The sequence below is a fragment of the Salvelinus alpinus genome, chromosome 10, assembly GCF_045679555.1.
Source record: "Salvelinus alpinus chromosome 10, SLU_Salpinus.1, whole genome shotgun sequence".
NCBI classification, from domain to species: domain Eukaryota; kingdom Metazoa; phylum Chordata; class Actinopteri; order Salmoniformes; family Salmonidae; genus Salvelinus; species Salvelinus alpinus.
The window spans coordinates 41,441,300-41,459,423 of NC_092095.1; the positions used below are offsets into that span (position 1 = coordinate 41,441,300).

Here is an 18,124-nt window from a genome sequence, read left to right on the forward strand (position 1 = left end):
AGTGATTTCAATGGGGCTTTCTCCCGTCTTAAGGTTTCCCAGTCAAAACGTGGCCTGCCGGTTCGCACATGAGTTTTTTGGGGGGGCTATTTGCGCACATATTTTCTTGAGACAAGGCAAAGTTTGGTAACCCAAGTCTAAGCCCCTTCGCTTGAGAAATACTGCACCAAACAGCCTAGTTGGATGTAAAATTCTGCAACTAAGACCTTGGCAAAAAGGTCAAATTAATGACAGATTTCTTGATTTATCTTCAGACTATTCTGACTCACTTTTGAAGAACTGGTGCTACGGCGTATCGAGCGGCAATATTATGGGTTGTCCTTGTTTTTCATGCAGTCTTTTAAGCGAGTATGCGAGGCACATGCATTCGCTTCGCCTAGCCAAGTAATGCTAGCAGCAAACCGAAACTAGTGTGCGGGCGCTTTTTTTATACTGTTCAATCCAACTTAAACCCCCCCCCTCCAAATGTAGCATTTTCATGAAATTCTGCATTTCCTGCCCTCGTTTTATCATTTCCACACTGCATCATTTGGGCGAAAATCTAGGTCAAATTGCAACTTTGACTTGCGAGTTAGAATAAAAGACTTATGTGAACTATTGGATCATAGAAATATAAATCTGTTCAAATTTCTATTGTTAGAATATAGTGGACAGCACTTTGACTACATTGTTTGACATGACCGGGTAGGAACCAAAGTGTCGGTCAGTATTAACCAGGGGACTCTAATTAGATTACATGGTTTCTGTAGCTAACCCATTCAGGCTTCGCCTATCCCTCTGATTTTATAGGATATCGTTGCAACATGCTTATTTAGGCATACACGAGCACTGGTATCAGGCTGTATTAGCTAGCTACGTTTGCTCTGACTCTTGTACAGTTGGTGAACTAGCTAGCCAGCTAAATAGCAATTAGCATCTAACACAATTTATTTTAGCCACAACCTGCGAAGACAAACTTGCAGACAGTAATATACACTATATGCTTGTGGATTTATATTAAGAAGCAAAGCAGAAAGCAATATCGTTGTGACCCACATCTTGTGAACGGGAACTTGTCGGCAAGTGCTCTTGACTCCGTGGTCACACAACAACTGCTCTCCCTGAGTGACGGGGCAGGGCTTGGTGTGGAAAGTAGGAGAAGAGGGGAGAGTGATGATTCAAGTAGCAAACACAAAACTGGACATGACACTTGGCAGAGTGGCGTATCACATTTAACAAACCAAACATTGGAATACCGTAGGGCTGTCCCCGGCAAAAATATTTTGTGTTGTTGATTGGTCTAAATTTGTACGTATTTTTACATATCAACACGCTATGTTTGAATACTGAGCTTGTCTGATGATTTTCTATAGGTTGAACTATTGTCATTCTCAATGGATATAAAAACATACTTTTGTTTACTTGCTGTTTGAGGCGAAGAAAACAATTACTTTGAGACGTGCCACAGTGATGGTAAGTTAAAACAATCAGAAAAAACGGTAAATGTACTACTGGTGTGCCGTCTCCGCAATGGATTAGTTCACTCAGACAGGCGTGAATCAGACGGGTGTCTCGTGTGCCATAACATTAAAAAATATATATATTTGCCACTACTCAAGTAAAAAAAACTTGATCGACCAAACAATTGACCAGTTGACTAAATGTGGTCAGTCTTAAAATACTGTTATAAAAGGTCATATAGAAACCCAAACCGATCCTTGCATCAATATCTGTGTGTGTGTGGTATAGTAAAATACAATATACTACCCAGCCCTAAATAAATGTCAACATTAGTGCAAGTTACTGTAATTCTGTTTTGGATACTTTTCCTAATCACCTTGTTGTTCTTGAGACCTACTAAGTATTCTTTGTTGCTGATTTGACTTTCCCTCTCGTCTTACAGGGTAAACCGTTCATGTTTGACCGAGTGTTCGGGTCCAATACGACACAGGAGCAGATGTACAAAGCCTCTGCTCAAAAGATTGTTAAAGGTACTATCCTGTGGCACTATCCTACCAGTGCAAACCTTCTAGGCAGTTTTAAAGTAATTGTTTTAAGTTCTCAATGTCTTTTACTACCTACACAGATGTCCTTGATGGCTACAACGGGACTATATTTGCCTTTGGGCAGACATCGTCTGGAAAAACACACACCATGGAGGTGAGGGAGAGCGAGGCCTATAAAATCATACATGCTTCTATCTTAATGGGTTTGGTCAAATGAATTCAACCAGGATTTGGGTCAATTACATTTCAATTGTCAATGAAGGAAGTAAACTGAAATTCCTAACATGCTCTCAAAGAAAGTCGAGTAAAATTGGAATTTCAAGTTACTTCCTGCATTGACGGAATTGAAATACAATTTTGACCCCAACCCTGCTTTCAACTGTTCTGTTTGACGGAAACCTGTCTTTGTCCTGTAAAGGGTATCCTCCATGACCCGGATGGTATGGGGATCATCCCCAGAATAGTCCAGGACATCTTCAACTACATCTACTCAATGGACGAGAATCTGGAGTTCCACATCAAGGTATGGAGCACTTCAACCACACAGCTGCCCTCAAGTGATTCGGTTGCCAAATAAAAAGGGGAAAACATTTGCCTTAAGACAGAGCGCGCCCTGTGAATCTACTAACTAGCTAGCTATTCCACATCAGCTACATAATCCGAATCAAAATCACTGCCCAGCTAGATTGTTTCTAATCAGAGGACTCTCTGTTGCAGGTTTCATATTTTGAAATTTACCTGGACAGGATCAAGGACCTACTGGATGGTACGTACTGTATGTTACGGCACAGCAAGCGTCCTCATTTGACCATTCTGGAGATTTAGGGTGTGTCCCAAATGGCACGCTATTTCATATAGTCCATTACTTTTCACCAGGACGGGTAGGGCTCTGGTGAAAATGTGTGCACTGTATAGGGAATAGGGTGCCATTTGGGACGCAGACATCGTCTGTTGGGTAATTACTCCCCCTCACACACATGCATACTGTTGAAGTCGGAAGTTTGCATACACTTATGTTGGAGTCATTAAAACTCGTTTTTCAACCACACCACAAATTTCTTGTTAACAAACTATAGTTTTGGCAAGTCGGTTACGACATCTACTTTGTGCATGACACAAGCAATTTTTCCAACAATTGTTTAGAAAGATTATTTCACTTATTCACTGTATTACAATTCCAGTTGGTCAGAAGTTTACATACACTAAGTTGACTGTGCCTTTAAACAGCTTGGAAAATTCCAGAAAATGTCATGGCTTTAGAAGCTTCTGATAGGCTAATTGACATCATTTGAGTCAATTGGAGGTGTACCTGTGGATGTATTCAAGGCCTATCTTCAAACTCAGTGCCACTTTGCTAGACACCATGGGAAAATCAAAAGAAATCGGCCAAGACCTCAGAAAAACAATTGTAGACCTCCACAAATCTGGTTCATCCTTGGGAGCAATTTCCAAACGCTTGAAGGTACCACGTTCATCTGTACAAACAATAGTACACAAGTATAAACACCATGGGACCACGCAGCTGTCATACCGCTCAGGAAGGAGATGCATTCTGTCTCCTAGAGATTAATTTACTTTGGTGCGAAAATTGCTATTCAATCCCAGAACAACCGCAAAGGACCTTGTGAAGATGCTGGAGGAAACCGGTACAAAAGTATCTATATCCACAGTAAAACGAGTCCCTATATCGACATAACCTGAAAGGCCGTTCAGCAAGGAAGAAGCCACTGCTCCAAAACGCCATAAAAAGCCAGACTACGGTTTGCAACTGCACATGGGGACAAAGATCGTACTTTTTGGAAAAATGTCCTCTGGTCTGATGAAACAAAAATTGAACTGTTTGGCTATAATGACCATCATTATGTTTGGAGGAAAAAGGGGGAGGCTTGCAAACCGAAGAACACCATCCCAACTGTGAAGCATGGGGGTGGCAGCATCATGTTGTGGAGGTGCTTTGCTGCAGGAGGGACTGGTGCACTTCACAAAATAGATGGCATCATGAGGCAGGAAAAGTATGTGGATATATTGAAGCAACGTCTCAAGACATCAGTCAGGAAGATTAAGCTTGGTCGCAAATGGGTCTTCCAAATGGACAATGACCCCAAGCATACTTCCCAAGTTGTGGCAAAATGGCTTAAGGACAACAAAGTCAAGGTATTGGAGTGGCCATCACAAATCCCTGACCTCAATCCTATAGAAAATGTGTGGGCAGAACTGAAAAAGCGTGTGCGAGCAAGGAGGCCTACAAACCGGACTCAGTTACACCAGCTCTGTCAGGAGGAATTGGCCAAGATTCACCTAACTTATTGTGGGAAGCTTGTGGAAGGCTAACCAAAACGTTTGACACAAGTTAAACAATTTAAAGGCAATGCTACCAAATACTAATTGAGTGTATGTAAACTTTTGACCGACTGGGAATGTGATGAAAGAAATAATAGCTGTAATAAATCATTCTCTCTAATATTATTCTGACATTTCACATTCTTAAAATAAAGTGGTGATCCTAACTGACCTAAGACGGGGGATTTTTACTAGGATTAAATGTCAACAATTGTGATAAACTGAGGTTAAAAGTATTTGGCTCGGGTGTATGTAAACTTACGACTCAACTGTACTTCAATTGAGTTGTTTCTGTCTAGACAGTGAACTTATAACCTGCAGCATTCAAATGATTTTTAAAAAACATTTGGTGGCTGCTTTGTGCTTTTAAATGCTCGTACCTGCCTGTTGACAATTCCTTGTTAATATTGTGATCAACATAAGTAATGTAATAACTGCATGAATAAAATGTTTTTTTTTCTCCCTCTGCAGTAACAAAGAACAACCTGTCTGTACATGAGGATAAAAACAGGGTGCCCTATGTCAAGGTAAGTCTTATTTATGGTCAAGTGAACCAAACACATCTACAGTGCATTCGGAAAGTTTTCAGACCCCTGACTTTTCCCACATTTTGTTACATTCTAGAATAAGGCTGCAACGTATTAAATTGTTTTGTTCCCTCATCAATCTACTCCCACACTATCCATAATGACAGAGCAAAAACAACAGGTGTTTAGAAATGTTTGAACATTTACATAAGTTTTCAGACCCTTTGCTTAGTACTTTGTTCAAGCACATTTGGCAGTGATTTACAGCCTCGAGTCTTCTTGGGTATGACGCTACAAGCTTGGCACACCTGTATTTGGGGAGTTTCTCCCATTCTTCTCTGCAGATCCTCTCAAGCTCTGTCAGGTTGGATGCTGGAGCGTTGCTGCACAGCTATTTTCAGGTCTCTCCAGAGATGTTAGATCGGGTTCAAGTCTGTGCTCTGGCTGGGCCACTCGAGACATGTCCCGAAACCACTCCTGCGGTGTCTCGGCTGTGTTCTTAGGGTCGTTGTCTTGTTGGAAGGTGAACCTTTGCCCCAGTCTGAGGTCCTGAGCACTCTGGAGCAGGTTTTTGTCAAGGATCTCTCTGTACTTTGCGTCATTCATCTTTGCTTCGACCATAAACCCCCCCCCCTTAAAAGAGTTAGATGCACTATTGTAAAGTGGTTGTTCCACTGGATATCATAAGGTGAATGCACCAATTTGTAAGTCGCTCTGGATAAGAGCGTCTGCTAAATGACTTAAATGTAAATGTAAATGACTAGTCTCCCAGTCCCTAACGCTGAAAAACATCCTCACAGCATGATGCGGCCACAACCATGCTTCACCGTAGGGATGGTGCCAGGTTTCTTCCAGACTTGGCGTTCAGGCAAAAGAGTTCAATCTTGGTTTCATTTGACCAGAGAATCTTGTTTCTTATGGTCAGAGTCTTTAGGTGCCTTTTGGCAAACTCCAAGTGGGCTGTCATGTGCTTTTTACTAAGGAGTGGCTTCCTTCTGGCCACTCTACCATAAAGGCCTGATTGGTGGAGTGCAGCAGGGATGGGAGAACCTTCCAGAAGGACAACCATCTCCACAGAGGAACTCTGTCTGAGTGACCATCGGGTTCTTGGTCACCTCCCTGACCAAGGCCCTTCTCCCGCGATTGCACAGTTTGTCCGTGCGGCCAGCTGTAGGAGAAGTCTTGATGGTACTTAACTTATTTCATTTAATAATGATGAAGGCCACTTGGGGACCTAAAGTACTGCAGACACTTTTTTTTGTACCCTTTTCCAGATCTGTGCCTCGACACAATCCTGTCTTGAGCTTTACGGACAATTCCTTCGACCTCGTGGCTTGGTTTTTGCTCTATGAACTGGACCAATATATAGACGTGTGTGTGCGTGCCTTTCCAAATCTGGAGCTCAATATCGAGTCACATAGCAAAGGGTCTGAATAGTTATGCAAAAAATGTATTTTTGTCTTTTATGAATTTGCAAACATTTCTAAACATGTCACTTTGTTATTTTGGGGTATTGTGTGTAGATTGATGAGGATAAATTAATGTAATTCATTTTAGAATAAGGCTGTAACCAAATGTGGAAAAAGTCAAGGGGTCTGAATACTTTACGAATGCACTGGTAAATGGTACCATAGATGGATCCATGAACGGTTGGTTGGTCAGGTGGATGAAATCGTAAGACATCCGTAGATGTGTGCGTCTCAATGTGTCTGTCTCAAATGATACCCTATTCCCTTTGTAGTGCACTACTTTTGGATTTGTGGACACTGGTCAAAAGTAGTGCACTTATATAGGAAATAGTACTACTTCGGATGCATCCTATTTGTGGGTTGGAGAAAGTCAAAGCACTTTACAATACCGATATAACTTCCTGATTATCCGCGACTTTAATGTCAATGTTATCTAAGTTTTTCATCATAATCATCTCTTTGTCTACCATGTTAAATCACAGTGGTTCCTTGGTTCCTTGTGTCCCCAGGGGTGTACCGAGCGCTTTGTTTGCAGCCCCGAGGAGGTCATGGATACTATTGACGAGGGCAAATCCAACCGACACGTGGCCGTCACAAGTGAGTCAGTCCAACACTGGGACCGTTTGTCCCGCCTGCTTCTCATGGGTTCATTATGATCCTCAGCCTGCATCTCCTGATCTACCAAGCCACGTCCTAAATGACACCTTTTTCTCTTTATAGTGACTTTTTTGACCAGGGTCCATAGGGGTGTGGTCAAAAGTAATGCACTATTTAGTGAACATGGTGCCATTTAGGATGCAATTACACAGCCGTTACATAATTAGGACCAGGAGTTTTCCTGACCAGGAATCTGGAAAATCTGTAGACAAAAGTTAATATACACAGTAGAACTTGTAGTAAGCTAGTGTTCTCTAGAAACTAAAACATTACTGAGCAGTCCTTTCAACTGAAAGTGAAAGATTATGACAATGATGCTAGCAATCAAAGATGTTCTTAATGTAGACTTTTTTTATAAATACACATGAATTCATTAGATTCCTCACAGAATCATGGCCATCAAGTTCTTTGTTTCTGTTAACGCAATATAACAAATATATTGCTAACGTATGTGTGTTTTTATAGACATGAATGAGCACAGCTCCAGAAGTCACAGTATCTTCCAGATCAACGTGAAGCAGGAGAACACTGCTACAGAGCAGAAACTCAGCGGCAAGCTCTACCTTGTCGATCTGGCCGGTAGCGAAAAAGTATGTCATCCTTTCTTTCTCTGTGCCTTTCTGTGTCTGCGTTTTGATCATTCACCATTTTCCAGAAGTGTGCAATTGCCCACTTCGGCATGGATTTTACAATGGTGGTATCAGTCCAGCCAGTGCTTACACCAATCCTTTTAAATGCACGATGAGGAGAGTGCAGGTGCACACTTGTGGAAAATTGGGATGGAGCATAAGCCTTCCTCCGTGTACTTTTCCTCTGGTTCCTCCCTTTGTCTCCATCTTGGTGTTCAAGTTCAACACATTCACCTTTGCACAATGCTTGCTTTCTCCTACTGTAGATATAGCCTAGCAGGCAGCTATTGATCTGAACATTTGGTCATAACTAGCTAGTCTGCCACAACTAGCTAGTATCTCAAGCTGCCTCACAGTACAGAAATAGGAGATAAGCTCCTGTCCTATGAGCCGTTCTGGCTCGGACACGGCTACTTTTACCACATCTTGGTTTGCCTCGAGTCTTTAGCACGAGGGTTGAATATTTTCCCAGTATTTTACAAATGTTACATCTCGAGAATAAATAATTTTACTCCCGGTATTTCCCGCCAAAACCGGAAAGTTTGGAAAGTATTCAGAACCCTTGATTTTTATCCACATTTTGTTACTTTACGGCCTTATTCTAAAATTGAATAAATAGTTTTTTCCCTCATCAATCTACACACTACCCCATAATGACAAAGCGAAAACATTATTTTCTTTGTGTAAATTTATAATGAATGAAAAACGAAATACCTTATTTTTATAAGTATTCAGACCCTTTGCTATGACACTCGAAATTGAGCTCTGGTGCATCCTGTTTCCATTGATCATTCTTGATTTTTCTACAACTTGATTGGAGACCACCTGTGGTAAATTCAATTTATTGGACCGGATTTGGAAAGGTGCACACCTGTGTGTGTGTGTGTATTTTAAAGTTCCACAGTTAACAGTGCATGTCAGAGCACTCTACCAATCATGACTTTATGGTATAGTGTCTAGACGGAATACACTCCTCAGTAAAAGGCACATGACAGCCCGCTTGGAGTTTGCCAAAATGCACCTAAAGGACTCTCAGACCATAATAAACAAGATTATCTGGTCTGATGAAACCAAGATTGAACTCTTTGGCCTGAATTCTAAGCGTCACGTCTGGAGGAAACCTTGCACCATCCCTACAGTGAAGCGTGGTGGCAGCATCATGCTTTGGGGATGTTTTTCAGCGGCAGGGACTGGAAGACCAGTCAGGATCGAGGGAAAGATGAACAGAGCAAAGTACAGAGATCCTTGATGAAAACCTGCTCCAGAGCGCTCAGGCCGTCAGACTGGGGAAAAATGTCACCTTCCAACAGGACAACGACCCTAAGCACACAGCCAAAATAATGCAGGAGTAGCTTCGGGACATGTCTCTGAATGCCCTTGAGTGGCCCAGCCAGAGCCCAGACTTGAACCCCATCAAACATCTCTGGAGAGACTTGGAAGTGGCTGTGCAGCGACGCTCCCCATCCAACCTGACAGAGCTTTGGAGGAACTGCAGAGAAGAATGGGAGAAACTCCCCAAATACAGGTGTACCAAGCTTGTAGTGTCATACCCAAGAAGACTCGAGGCTGTTATTGCTGCCAAAGGTGTTTCAACAAAATACTGAGTGACGGGTCTGAATACTTATGTAAATGTGATATTGATTTATTATTATTTTTTGCAAAATGCCAACCTGTTTTTGCTTTGTCATTGTGGGGCATTTTGTGTAGGTTGAGGGGGGGAAAACAATGAATGTTTTTGAATAATGTTGTAATGTAACCACATGTGGACAAAGTCGAGGGTTCTGAACTTCCCGATTTGCTTTGTATAGCTTTCATAATATTTCCCCTAATGCTTCATTCCTTCCTCGCTTTCATCAGTTAAATTAAACACATTTTGTCCTTCATCATTCTAATGTCATGCTTGAATAATATAGGACTAGAATTAGATGCGGACGGTTTTCACTTTTCTTCCCAACAAATTAATTGTTATGGATCTGAATAAGTAACTGCTATAGCCTACCACAATTGCGTGTTCGCTCTTCTTTCAAACTACCTGTGAGTTCTATTGGTTGCTGTATTTAACATTCAGCAAACAATAGTCTATTGGCATGAGAAAATGCGACAACAAAGAAGTGTTTTCCTGCATGGGACTCCCAAGAGCTAAGGAGAGTGGCCAGCAGAGCACATGTGCGTGTGTATTGCTCAAGAGACAGAGGTTAGAAGCTTATTATGCATAACCCATCATTCATCATTCAGCTAAATATAAAGCTAATACTGCATTGAATGTATTACTTGAAAGACGTAGACTAGTTTATATATATCCATCCTGTTCAAGGTTGAGTATCTATTTTGGATGCAATTTGAATGGATTTGGAGAGCGAGAGAGACTACCACTATGCTTTAACGCAACAATATTTGAGTAATGGGTAGTTTTAACTCTGCAGCTGCAATTTTTACCCGGAAAGCCAGATGGACATGTGTAATTAGACGTGCATTCGGTTCTTATATTACTGTTCGCTATGCTGCAGAAAATGTAGACCTACCTGTCACCCCAATTTTTTTTTTACCATGATGAAGTCTGCATGCATTGTGAACTGAACTCCATACTGAGATGGGCTCTCTGTCCCCAACATGAGCGTTGATTATTGATCATGCAGAGAGAAGACTGCAGAGAAGCAAGATTTAGTCATAGCATATCATTCAAGTTCCATTTCACGTCATGCTGTTTATATACAGTAAATCATTTATTATTTACTCGTGTCTCGCAGTTATTTGTCCCGGAAAAGAGTGTTTTGGGCGGTAAATCTCGATAACCGGGTTCCCGCCATTCAACCGTATTTAGCACATATATGTTGTTACTCCTTACTCACACGACAACAGCAGTAATCTGATCATAATCCAAAGGATGGCACTAAACTCAAGCAAAGCCTTTCTCATGCTTCGTTGCCCTTTTTTCATTATCTGTTTTTGTTACAAATGAATATCAATGTTTGTAGTGTCCTGTATCATCTTTAAGATTTCTGTCAGCATTACTTCCTTAGTTATATAGATATGGGACCAAACCAAATGGCTCCCTTTTTGATATATAGTGCACTACTTTTCATAAAAATAGTGCACTAAATCAAGAATAGGGTGCCATTTGGGACAGAGGCTGTTTCTTAGAATTTTGGGTGATGTAATGTCCTGTGATAGTCTTGTACCAGTGTTGTCATGAGGGCTTGTGTGTTGGATTTTGATCTCTTAAAAATTGTGTCTAGGTGGGTAAAACTGGAGCTGAGGGAGCGGTGCTGGAAGAAGCTAAAAACATCAACAAATCCCTGTCTGCGCTGGGCAACGTCATCTCTGCCCTAGCCGAAGGCTCGGTAAGATAACATAATACCACTGCTCCCTCGGGGCTGGGGAGAATGACTGTAAATGACACCCTATTCCCTAAATAGTGAACTTCTTCTTGACCAAACTCTGGTCAAAAGTAGTACACTATATAGGGAATAGGGTGTCATTTGGGACGTAGTGTCCACAAACAGCTGTTCTAACAAAAGGGAGAACATCAGAGAAATACATATTTTTCTAATGAGGATATTTTCAAGTTAGGAACGTATGATAAAATATGGGAGGAATCAGAGTGTCTCATGCACAAGTCATACACGCATATGTCTAAACACTTGTAATCTAGGTTTTCAGTACCTGTACACGGTACAATTTACTCTTGTATTACATAGAGTACAGTCCAGGTTTTCAGTATTATTCTCCGGAACAAAGTGATGAGTGTTTTTAGATTGAAGCTCAAGTCCCTCTCCCCTCCTTCCTCCAGACCTATGTCCCTTACAGAGACAGTAAGATGACCCGTATCCTGCAGGACTCTCTGGGTGGTAACTGTAGGACCACCATGGTCATCTGTGCCTCGCCCTCCGCCTACAACGAGGCTGAGACAAAGTCCACACTGATGTTCGGACAGCGGTACGTACAGGACGCTCTCAGCCCCTGGACTGTAAACAACCCACAACCAGTCTCGGCCCCTGTACTTATCTGTATATTATTGGGTCCCAGCTTTTTTTCTCAACCGGTATCCCCAATCACCTTTAGCTCTGTACCCCTTATCATGCAACCGATTGCATCTACTAGACCCATGTTTAGCCAACATTTTATTCATCTTCCCAATAATCCCTTTCGAATAGTCCTCATACCCCCAGGGGTACTAGTAACACCAGATTGAGCACCACTGCTGTATATGACCAAGAACCACCAGTGGGGTGGAAGTTTTGTAAATGGCAATTGAATGTTGGTACATTGTTAGCAATGGCTGTTATGGTCAGAATATGCTACAGTCTACACAGTTTATGCTTTATAAGAGGGTTGGTTGTTTTGGCAACAAAACCGATGCGTGTGCAACTATGGGGTAAAACAGATGGGGTTGGCTTAGATTGTTGACAACATGTCAACTATATTTTGTCTACAGTTTTTATTGAAAACATAAATACATTGGCATAATGAGCACTTGTCTCTCAAATACATAATTACAGTGAATTTTAGCCATATTAAAGTCGATATAACATCAGACATGGTTTCAAGAACAAGACAAAACTAGCTGAAACAAGCCACCTACAATTCCCCACATGGCAGCTTCTTGTCATTGTTGCTTGCTTTCTGGCCACCCAGAATCATAACACACGGACTTCTGACCCATTTTTATTGCACGTATCGTTTTCTTGATGTCAGCTAATCCGTTTTATGGGTGGTTGCCAGTGCCACACCCACTCTCAAAGGTGACACTTTGTTTTGTGACATCAGAAAGTTAACTGTTGTGTATGTGTGTGACAGAGCTAAGACCATTAAGAACACAGTGTGTCTGAATGTGGAGCTGACGGCAGAACAGTGGAAGAAAAAGTATGAAAGAGAGAAGGCGAAGAACACAACCCTGAGGGGCACCGTCACCTGGCTGGAGAACGAACTCAACCGCTGGAGAAATGGTATGAGAGAAAAAAATACGGGAACCATAAATCGATATTCAGTTAGTGTTCAAAGATTACTAATAATTCCATGAATCACGCTCATGTCTGTATTTTAGGATTGAACAGAGTCGTATTCATTAGTGTACTGCACACCGTAGCAAAAGTTTTGCACTCTAAACCGTGTTTAGAGAACTGTTTCCGTTGCAAAATAGTTTGCGACGGTGTGCACTAATGACTACAACCCAGGAAATAGTCTACATGTTGCGTAGATACCACAGAAGTTTACTTTTAGTTTCTAACCCTGTCTGTCTCCATCCTTCTCTCCATGGCTCCCTCCCTTCCTCTTTCCCTCCCTCTGTGCTGCCCCTATAGGTGAGAGTGTTCCGGTGGAGGAGCAGTTTGACAAGGAGAAGGCTAACGCTGAGGTCCAGGCTCTAGACAACGTGGTGAACAATGAGAAGATGGCACCCACACCCAACATTCCAGGGGTTAAACTGACCGACGCAGAGAAGGAGAAGTGTGAGGCTGAGCTGTCTAAACTCTACAAGCAGCTGGATGATAAGGTGAGGTAGCAGAGCCACATGGCAACTTGCTAGATTCGATCTAGACAGTGACCTGTCATTTAAAGGTAGATTCAGTGCGATGACGCAGATGCAGAAAGTGAACAGCAGCAGTTGGTCAATTTCCGCAGGAACTAAGAGCTCAACTTCTCTGCTGTTTTGTTCCCGTAGCTACCAAGTTGTAGCAGCGATAAGCGAACTCGTACACATGCGCAGATACTCTGTGTGAGAGCAAAGTCTTGCATCGCGTTCATTGCAATATCTGTGGTCCTGCTCGTGGCAACGCCATAATGCTGAGTCTACCTTTGAAATATGTTTTGCTGATGATTTGAGACGAGAACACTTTGGTATTAACACACCCCCTCCCCCTCTCTCTCTTCTCTCCATCAGGATGATGAGATCAACCAGCAGAGCCAGCTGGCAGAGAAACTAAAGCAGCAGATGCTGGACCAGGAGGAGGTGAGACCCCTTGCTACCACAAGCGCATATACGCACGCCGCGTCCCTCCAGCCCTCCTGCTCTGTTAACAATGCCATCAGTCTGCCTGTACAGGCCCGTCTAAGGGGTCAGACTGTTAGCTGACGGTTAGCCCGGACACAGCAGGGTTAAAGAGGCACCACTCAGCCTGGGTAGAATCTGACATCTAACACTCATCTCAGCCTTCCGTAGGCTGGACTTTAATTACAGATGAATATTCTGAGTAGGGAATTAATAATAACAGGCATGGGTCTTGTTCAGTAGGGCACAAAATAGCATAATGTTCTGCAATTGAAAGTACCTCTCACCTACCTGTTTCAAAAGTTTTCTCCCTACTGAACACAATCGCAAGTTAGCTTTTTACAAGCGAGAGCTACACCTTTCCCCCCTCATTAGCCTTTTACAAAGACAGAGAAGAAACCGTATCAATCAATTACTTAGGCAAAGTGGGGATATTTGATTATGTTTACATACTATTTACATACTACTGATTTGAAACAGTAATAGTACAATAAATACCTGGAATGGGATGGTACGGGGGACACACGTTCCTTTCCTGTAACCCTGACCTGATGCCCCCACTTTAGTTTTACGCTGGTGAAAGTTTAATGGACTTCCTCATCAGACTAAAGAGAGGCTGTGGTAAGTTGTAGTCAGCCTGTAGTTCTCTTCTTCAAAGGTATTGAGTCACCATCTGATTTAAATGTGTCCCAAATGGCCCCCTATTCCCTTTATAGTGCACTACTTTTGACCAGGACCCATAGCACAGGAGGCTGCTGAGGGGAGGATGGCTCATATTAATGGCCAGAACAAATGGACTCAAACAAATCAAATCAAATGTTATTTGTAACATGCGCCGAATACAACAGGTGTAGACCTTGCAGTGAAATGCTTATTTACAAGCCCTTAACCAAGAATGCACTTCAATAAATAAAGTTAAAATATTTACTAAATAAACTAAAGTAAAAAATGTAATAAAAAGTAACACAATAAAATAATAATGAGGTTATATACCAGTACCAATTCAATGTGCGGGAATACATTCAATGTGCGGGGGTTTGCCGTGCCCTTTTCACAACTATCTTGATGTGTTTGGACCATGATAGTTTGTTGGTGATGTGGACACAAGGTGCTTGAAACTCTCGACCTGCTCCACTACATTCCGTCAATATTAATGGGGGCTTGTTCGGCCCTCCTTTTCCTGTAGTACACGATCAACTCCTTTGTCTTGCTCACATTGAGAGCTCACACTGCCAGGTCTCATCGTTTTCGGTGATCAGGCCTACCACTGTTGTCGTCAGCAAACTTGATGATGGTGTTGGAGTTGTGCTTGGCCATGCAGTCGTGGGTGAACAGGGAGTACAGGAGTGGACTGAGCACACACCCTTGAAGGAGCCCCAGTGTTGAGGATCAGCGTGGCAGATGTGGTGTTGCCTACCCTTACCACCTGGGGGCTGCCCATCAGGAAGTCCAGGATCCAGTTGCAGGGGGATGTGTTTAGTCCCAGGGTCCTTAGCTTAGTGATGAGCTTTGTGGGCACTATGGTTTTGAATGCTGAGCTGTAGTCAATGTACAGCATTCTAACGAAGGTGTTTGTCCAGGTGGGAAAGGGCAGTGTGGAGTGCGATTGAGATTGCGTCATCTGTGGATCTGTTGGGGCGGTATGTGAATTGGAGTGGGTCTAGGGTTTCCGGGATAATGGTGTTGTGAGTCATGACCAGCATTTCAAGCACTTCATGGCTACCGACGTGAGTGCTATGAGGCGGTAGTCATTTAAGCAAGTTACCTTCGCTTTCTTGGGCACAGACTATGGTGGTCTGCTTGAAACATGTAGGTATTAGACTCAATCAGGGAGAGGTTGAGAATGTCACCGACCATGCTTGCCAGTTGGTCCGCGCTTGCTCGGATCACACGTCCTGGTAATCCATCTGGCCCTGTGGCCTTGTGAATGTTGACCTGTTTAAAGGGCTTGCTCACATCGGCTACGGCGAGTTGTACGGAAACCATTTGTTTGGCTTATTTGATACCATTCCACCCATTCTGCTCCACCCATTACCATGAGTCCGTCCTCCCTGATTAATGTGCCACCTACCTCCTGTGGCCCATAGGGCTCATAGGTCCAAAGTAGTGCATTATTTAGGGAATAGGATGACATTTAGGACTCATCCACTGTGACGTTGTGATTCAGATCCTTAGAGACTAGTATGAGGTTCATCGCCAACACTCAGGGTTTTGGCTCTAGCTGGCTCACATAGATAAGATGGAGATGAGAGAAGAGGTGTCCTGGGATAGCTGCGGTACATAAAGCAGCAATCTGCAGTTGCTACATCCGTTTTGGGAATTTAAATGTAATGATATATATATAGTCATTCAATCTTGAAAAATATTATTTATACATGCTTAGTTTGACTCTTACCCCATCAGAACCCAAACTAAGCTTTTTATTCCTTAGTTTGTAAACAATGTGAAGGTGAATAATTACATTGTTAGAACTATACATTTTCTTGAATGGTCAGTCCTTGTATCCATAGCTCTGTCTTTGAATTTGTGTTCCTTCTCCAGCTGCTGGCCTCATCACGTCGCGACCACGACAACCTGCAGGTAGAGCTGAACCGTCTGCAGTCCGAAAATGAGGCGTCTAAGGAGGAGGTGAAGGAGGTGCTACAGGCCCTGGAGGAGCTGGCTGTTAACTATGACCAGAAGAGCCAGGAGGTGGAGGACAAGACTAAGGAGTTTGAGGCTCTCAGCGAGGAGCTTAACCAGAAATCGGTGAGAAGGATGCCATTTTCCAATAGGTCTACTTTTTTTATTTTTTTTAATGTCTTTCCTTCCTCTCTACCTTCAACCAGAAATTGGTGAGAGGAGAACAAGTCATTCATAATCTAAACTCACCAAGAGATTTTAGTATTGTGAAATCCTATGATGTACTTATGTCTTATGCCAACTACTGACACTCTAGGTAAGAAATCCTGCTTGTTTTCACTGATTGGCTGTTCACTCAGCTAGTGTTCCATGTGTAAGTCAGTCCAGGATTAGAAAGGGAGGATGAACACAAAGTGTCTGGAACTAAACTTGTCCTTTGTTGTCGTCCTCAGAGTATCCTGGTGTCCATTGACTCTGAGCTGCAGAAGCTGAAGGAGATGACCAACCACCAGAAGAAGAGGGTCACTGAGATGATGTCATCGCTGCTCAAAGATCTGGCTGAGATCGGCATCGCTGTGGGCAGCAATGACATCAAGGTACGCATCATCATTCCGTGCCATGCCAGCTAATCATGGAAGGGAAGCCCAGTATTGGTATACTTTTTGGGGAAGCCTGAAGAGTGGATGTTTGCTTCATCCTTAACTATGCTTTATGTACACTATATCTGATGCATGTCTTTTGCACAATGACATTTGAGTCTTACATTTGTGCCTTTACCCCCCCCCCCCCCCCTTCTCCAGCAACAGGAGGGTAGTGGTCTGATAGACGAGGAGTTCACGGTGGCACGTCTGTACATCAGTAAGATGAAGTCGGAGGTGAAGACCATGGTGAAACGCAGCAAGCAGCTGGAGAGCACTCAGGCCGAGAGCAACGAGAAGATGGACGAGAATGAGAAGGAGCTGGCCTCCTGTCAGCTACGCATCTCCCAGGTAACCATCGTCACCTGGGATAGAGGGCTTGAGAGAGAAGGTGTCATGGGGTGGCTGTCGTTCAAATAAAAATGTAGTCACTTCTCTTGGTCGATTTTTATTTCAATTCAGTGAATTAAAAGCAATGAGGAACATTGGGATCCGGATTACAGTTTACTACTTGAATTAAATGGAATCTACCCCAACCCTGGTTCAATGTATTGCTCCATTTTAATTCCCCCTCAGCACGAGGCTAAGATCAAGTCCCTGACAGAGTACCTTCAGAACGTGGAGCAGAAGAAAAGACAGCTGGAGGAGAATGTAGACTCTTTGAATGAGGAACTGGTCAAGATCAGCGCTCAGGGTGACTACAACATTTTTTATTTATCCTATTCAAACAGGAAGATCCCATCCCTCTTGCTTCGAAGACCTTTCCCCAACAAGGCACATCACACATTCCTTATTGAAATGTGTATTTTGATATGTTATTTCTACAAAACCATGGACACATTTGACTACAAGTTGACACCTAGCTTTTCAACAGTCTTCCACCCTCTACTGGTGAAAAGGTTGCTGACACCTGTCTCATGTTTCTCCTCTTGCAGAGAAAGTTCAGGCTATGGAGAAGGAAAATGAGGTCCAAACTGCCACCGAAGTCAAGGTATGACCAACAGTGGATTTCTTCTGACAGGCTATTCTTTCATATCTTGATAACTGATAATTTCGATTATATAAACTTTTTGTGTTGGTGATCATTTGTATATTTGTGTAAAATATTCTCCATTATTGTATGTTTGATTCCTGTATGTGCCAAATACACTCAATATATATCTTTGTTAAAGTTGACATCCATAGAAGTTTCTGCTTAAAATACCATATTTTGTGTTGGTACTCCGTTCTAATATATTTGTTGGTAACTAGTTGTATGTGTTTGTTGCTAG

General features: G+C 42.6%; 1 protein-coding gene across 1 annotated transcript in view; it reads left to right on the top strand.

Annotated features, from left to right (window-relative positions):
- Positions 1–18,124, top strand: part of LOC139532057 (kinesin-1 heavy chain) — a 40,072-nt gene that overhangs the window by 15,754 nt on the left and 6,194 nt on the right. Inside the window, exons 2-18 of the mRNA XM_071329170.1 lie at positions 1,883–1,970; positions 2,066–2,139; positions 2,404–2,508; positions 2,703–2,751; positions 4,797–4,852; positions 6,831–6,918; positions 7,444–7,568; positions 10,844–10,948; positions 11,398–11,543; positions 12,405–12,553; positions 12,908–13,098; positions 13,486–13,554; positions 16,135–16,341; positions 16,668–16,811; positions 17,016–17,204; positions 17,430–17,547; positions 17,789–17,844. Of these exons, the coding sequence (XP_071185271.1) occupies positions 1,883–1,970; positions 2,066–2,139; positions 2,404–2,508; positions 2,703–2,751; positions 4,797–4,852; positions 6,831–6,918; positions 7,444–7,568; positions 10,844–10,948; positions 11,398–11,543; positions 12,405–12,553; positions 12,908–13,098; positions 13,486–13,554; positions 16,135–16,341; positions 16,668–16,811; positions 17,016–17,204; positions 17,430–17,547; positions 17,789–17,844 (1,959 nt within the window). The remainder of the gene's footprint in view (positions 1–1,882; positions 1,971–2,065; positions 2,140–2,403; positions 2,509–2,702; positions 2,752–4,796; positions 4,853–6,830; positions 6,919–7,443; positions 7,569–10,843; positions 10,949–11,397; positions 11,544–12,404; positions 12,554–12,907; positions 13,099–13,485; positions 13,555–16,134; positions 16,342–16,667; positions 16,812–17,015; positions 17,205–17,429; positions 17,548–17,788; positions 17,845–18,124) is intronic.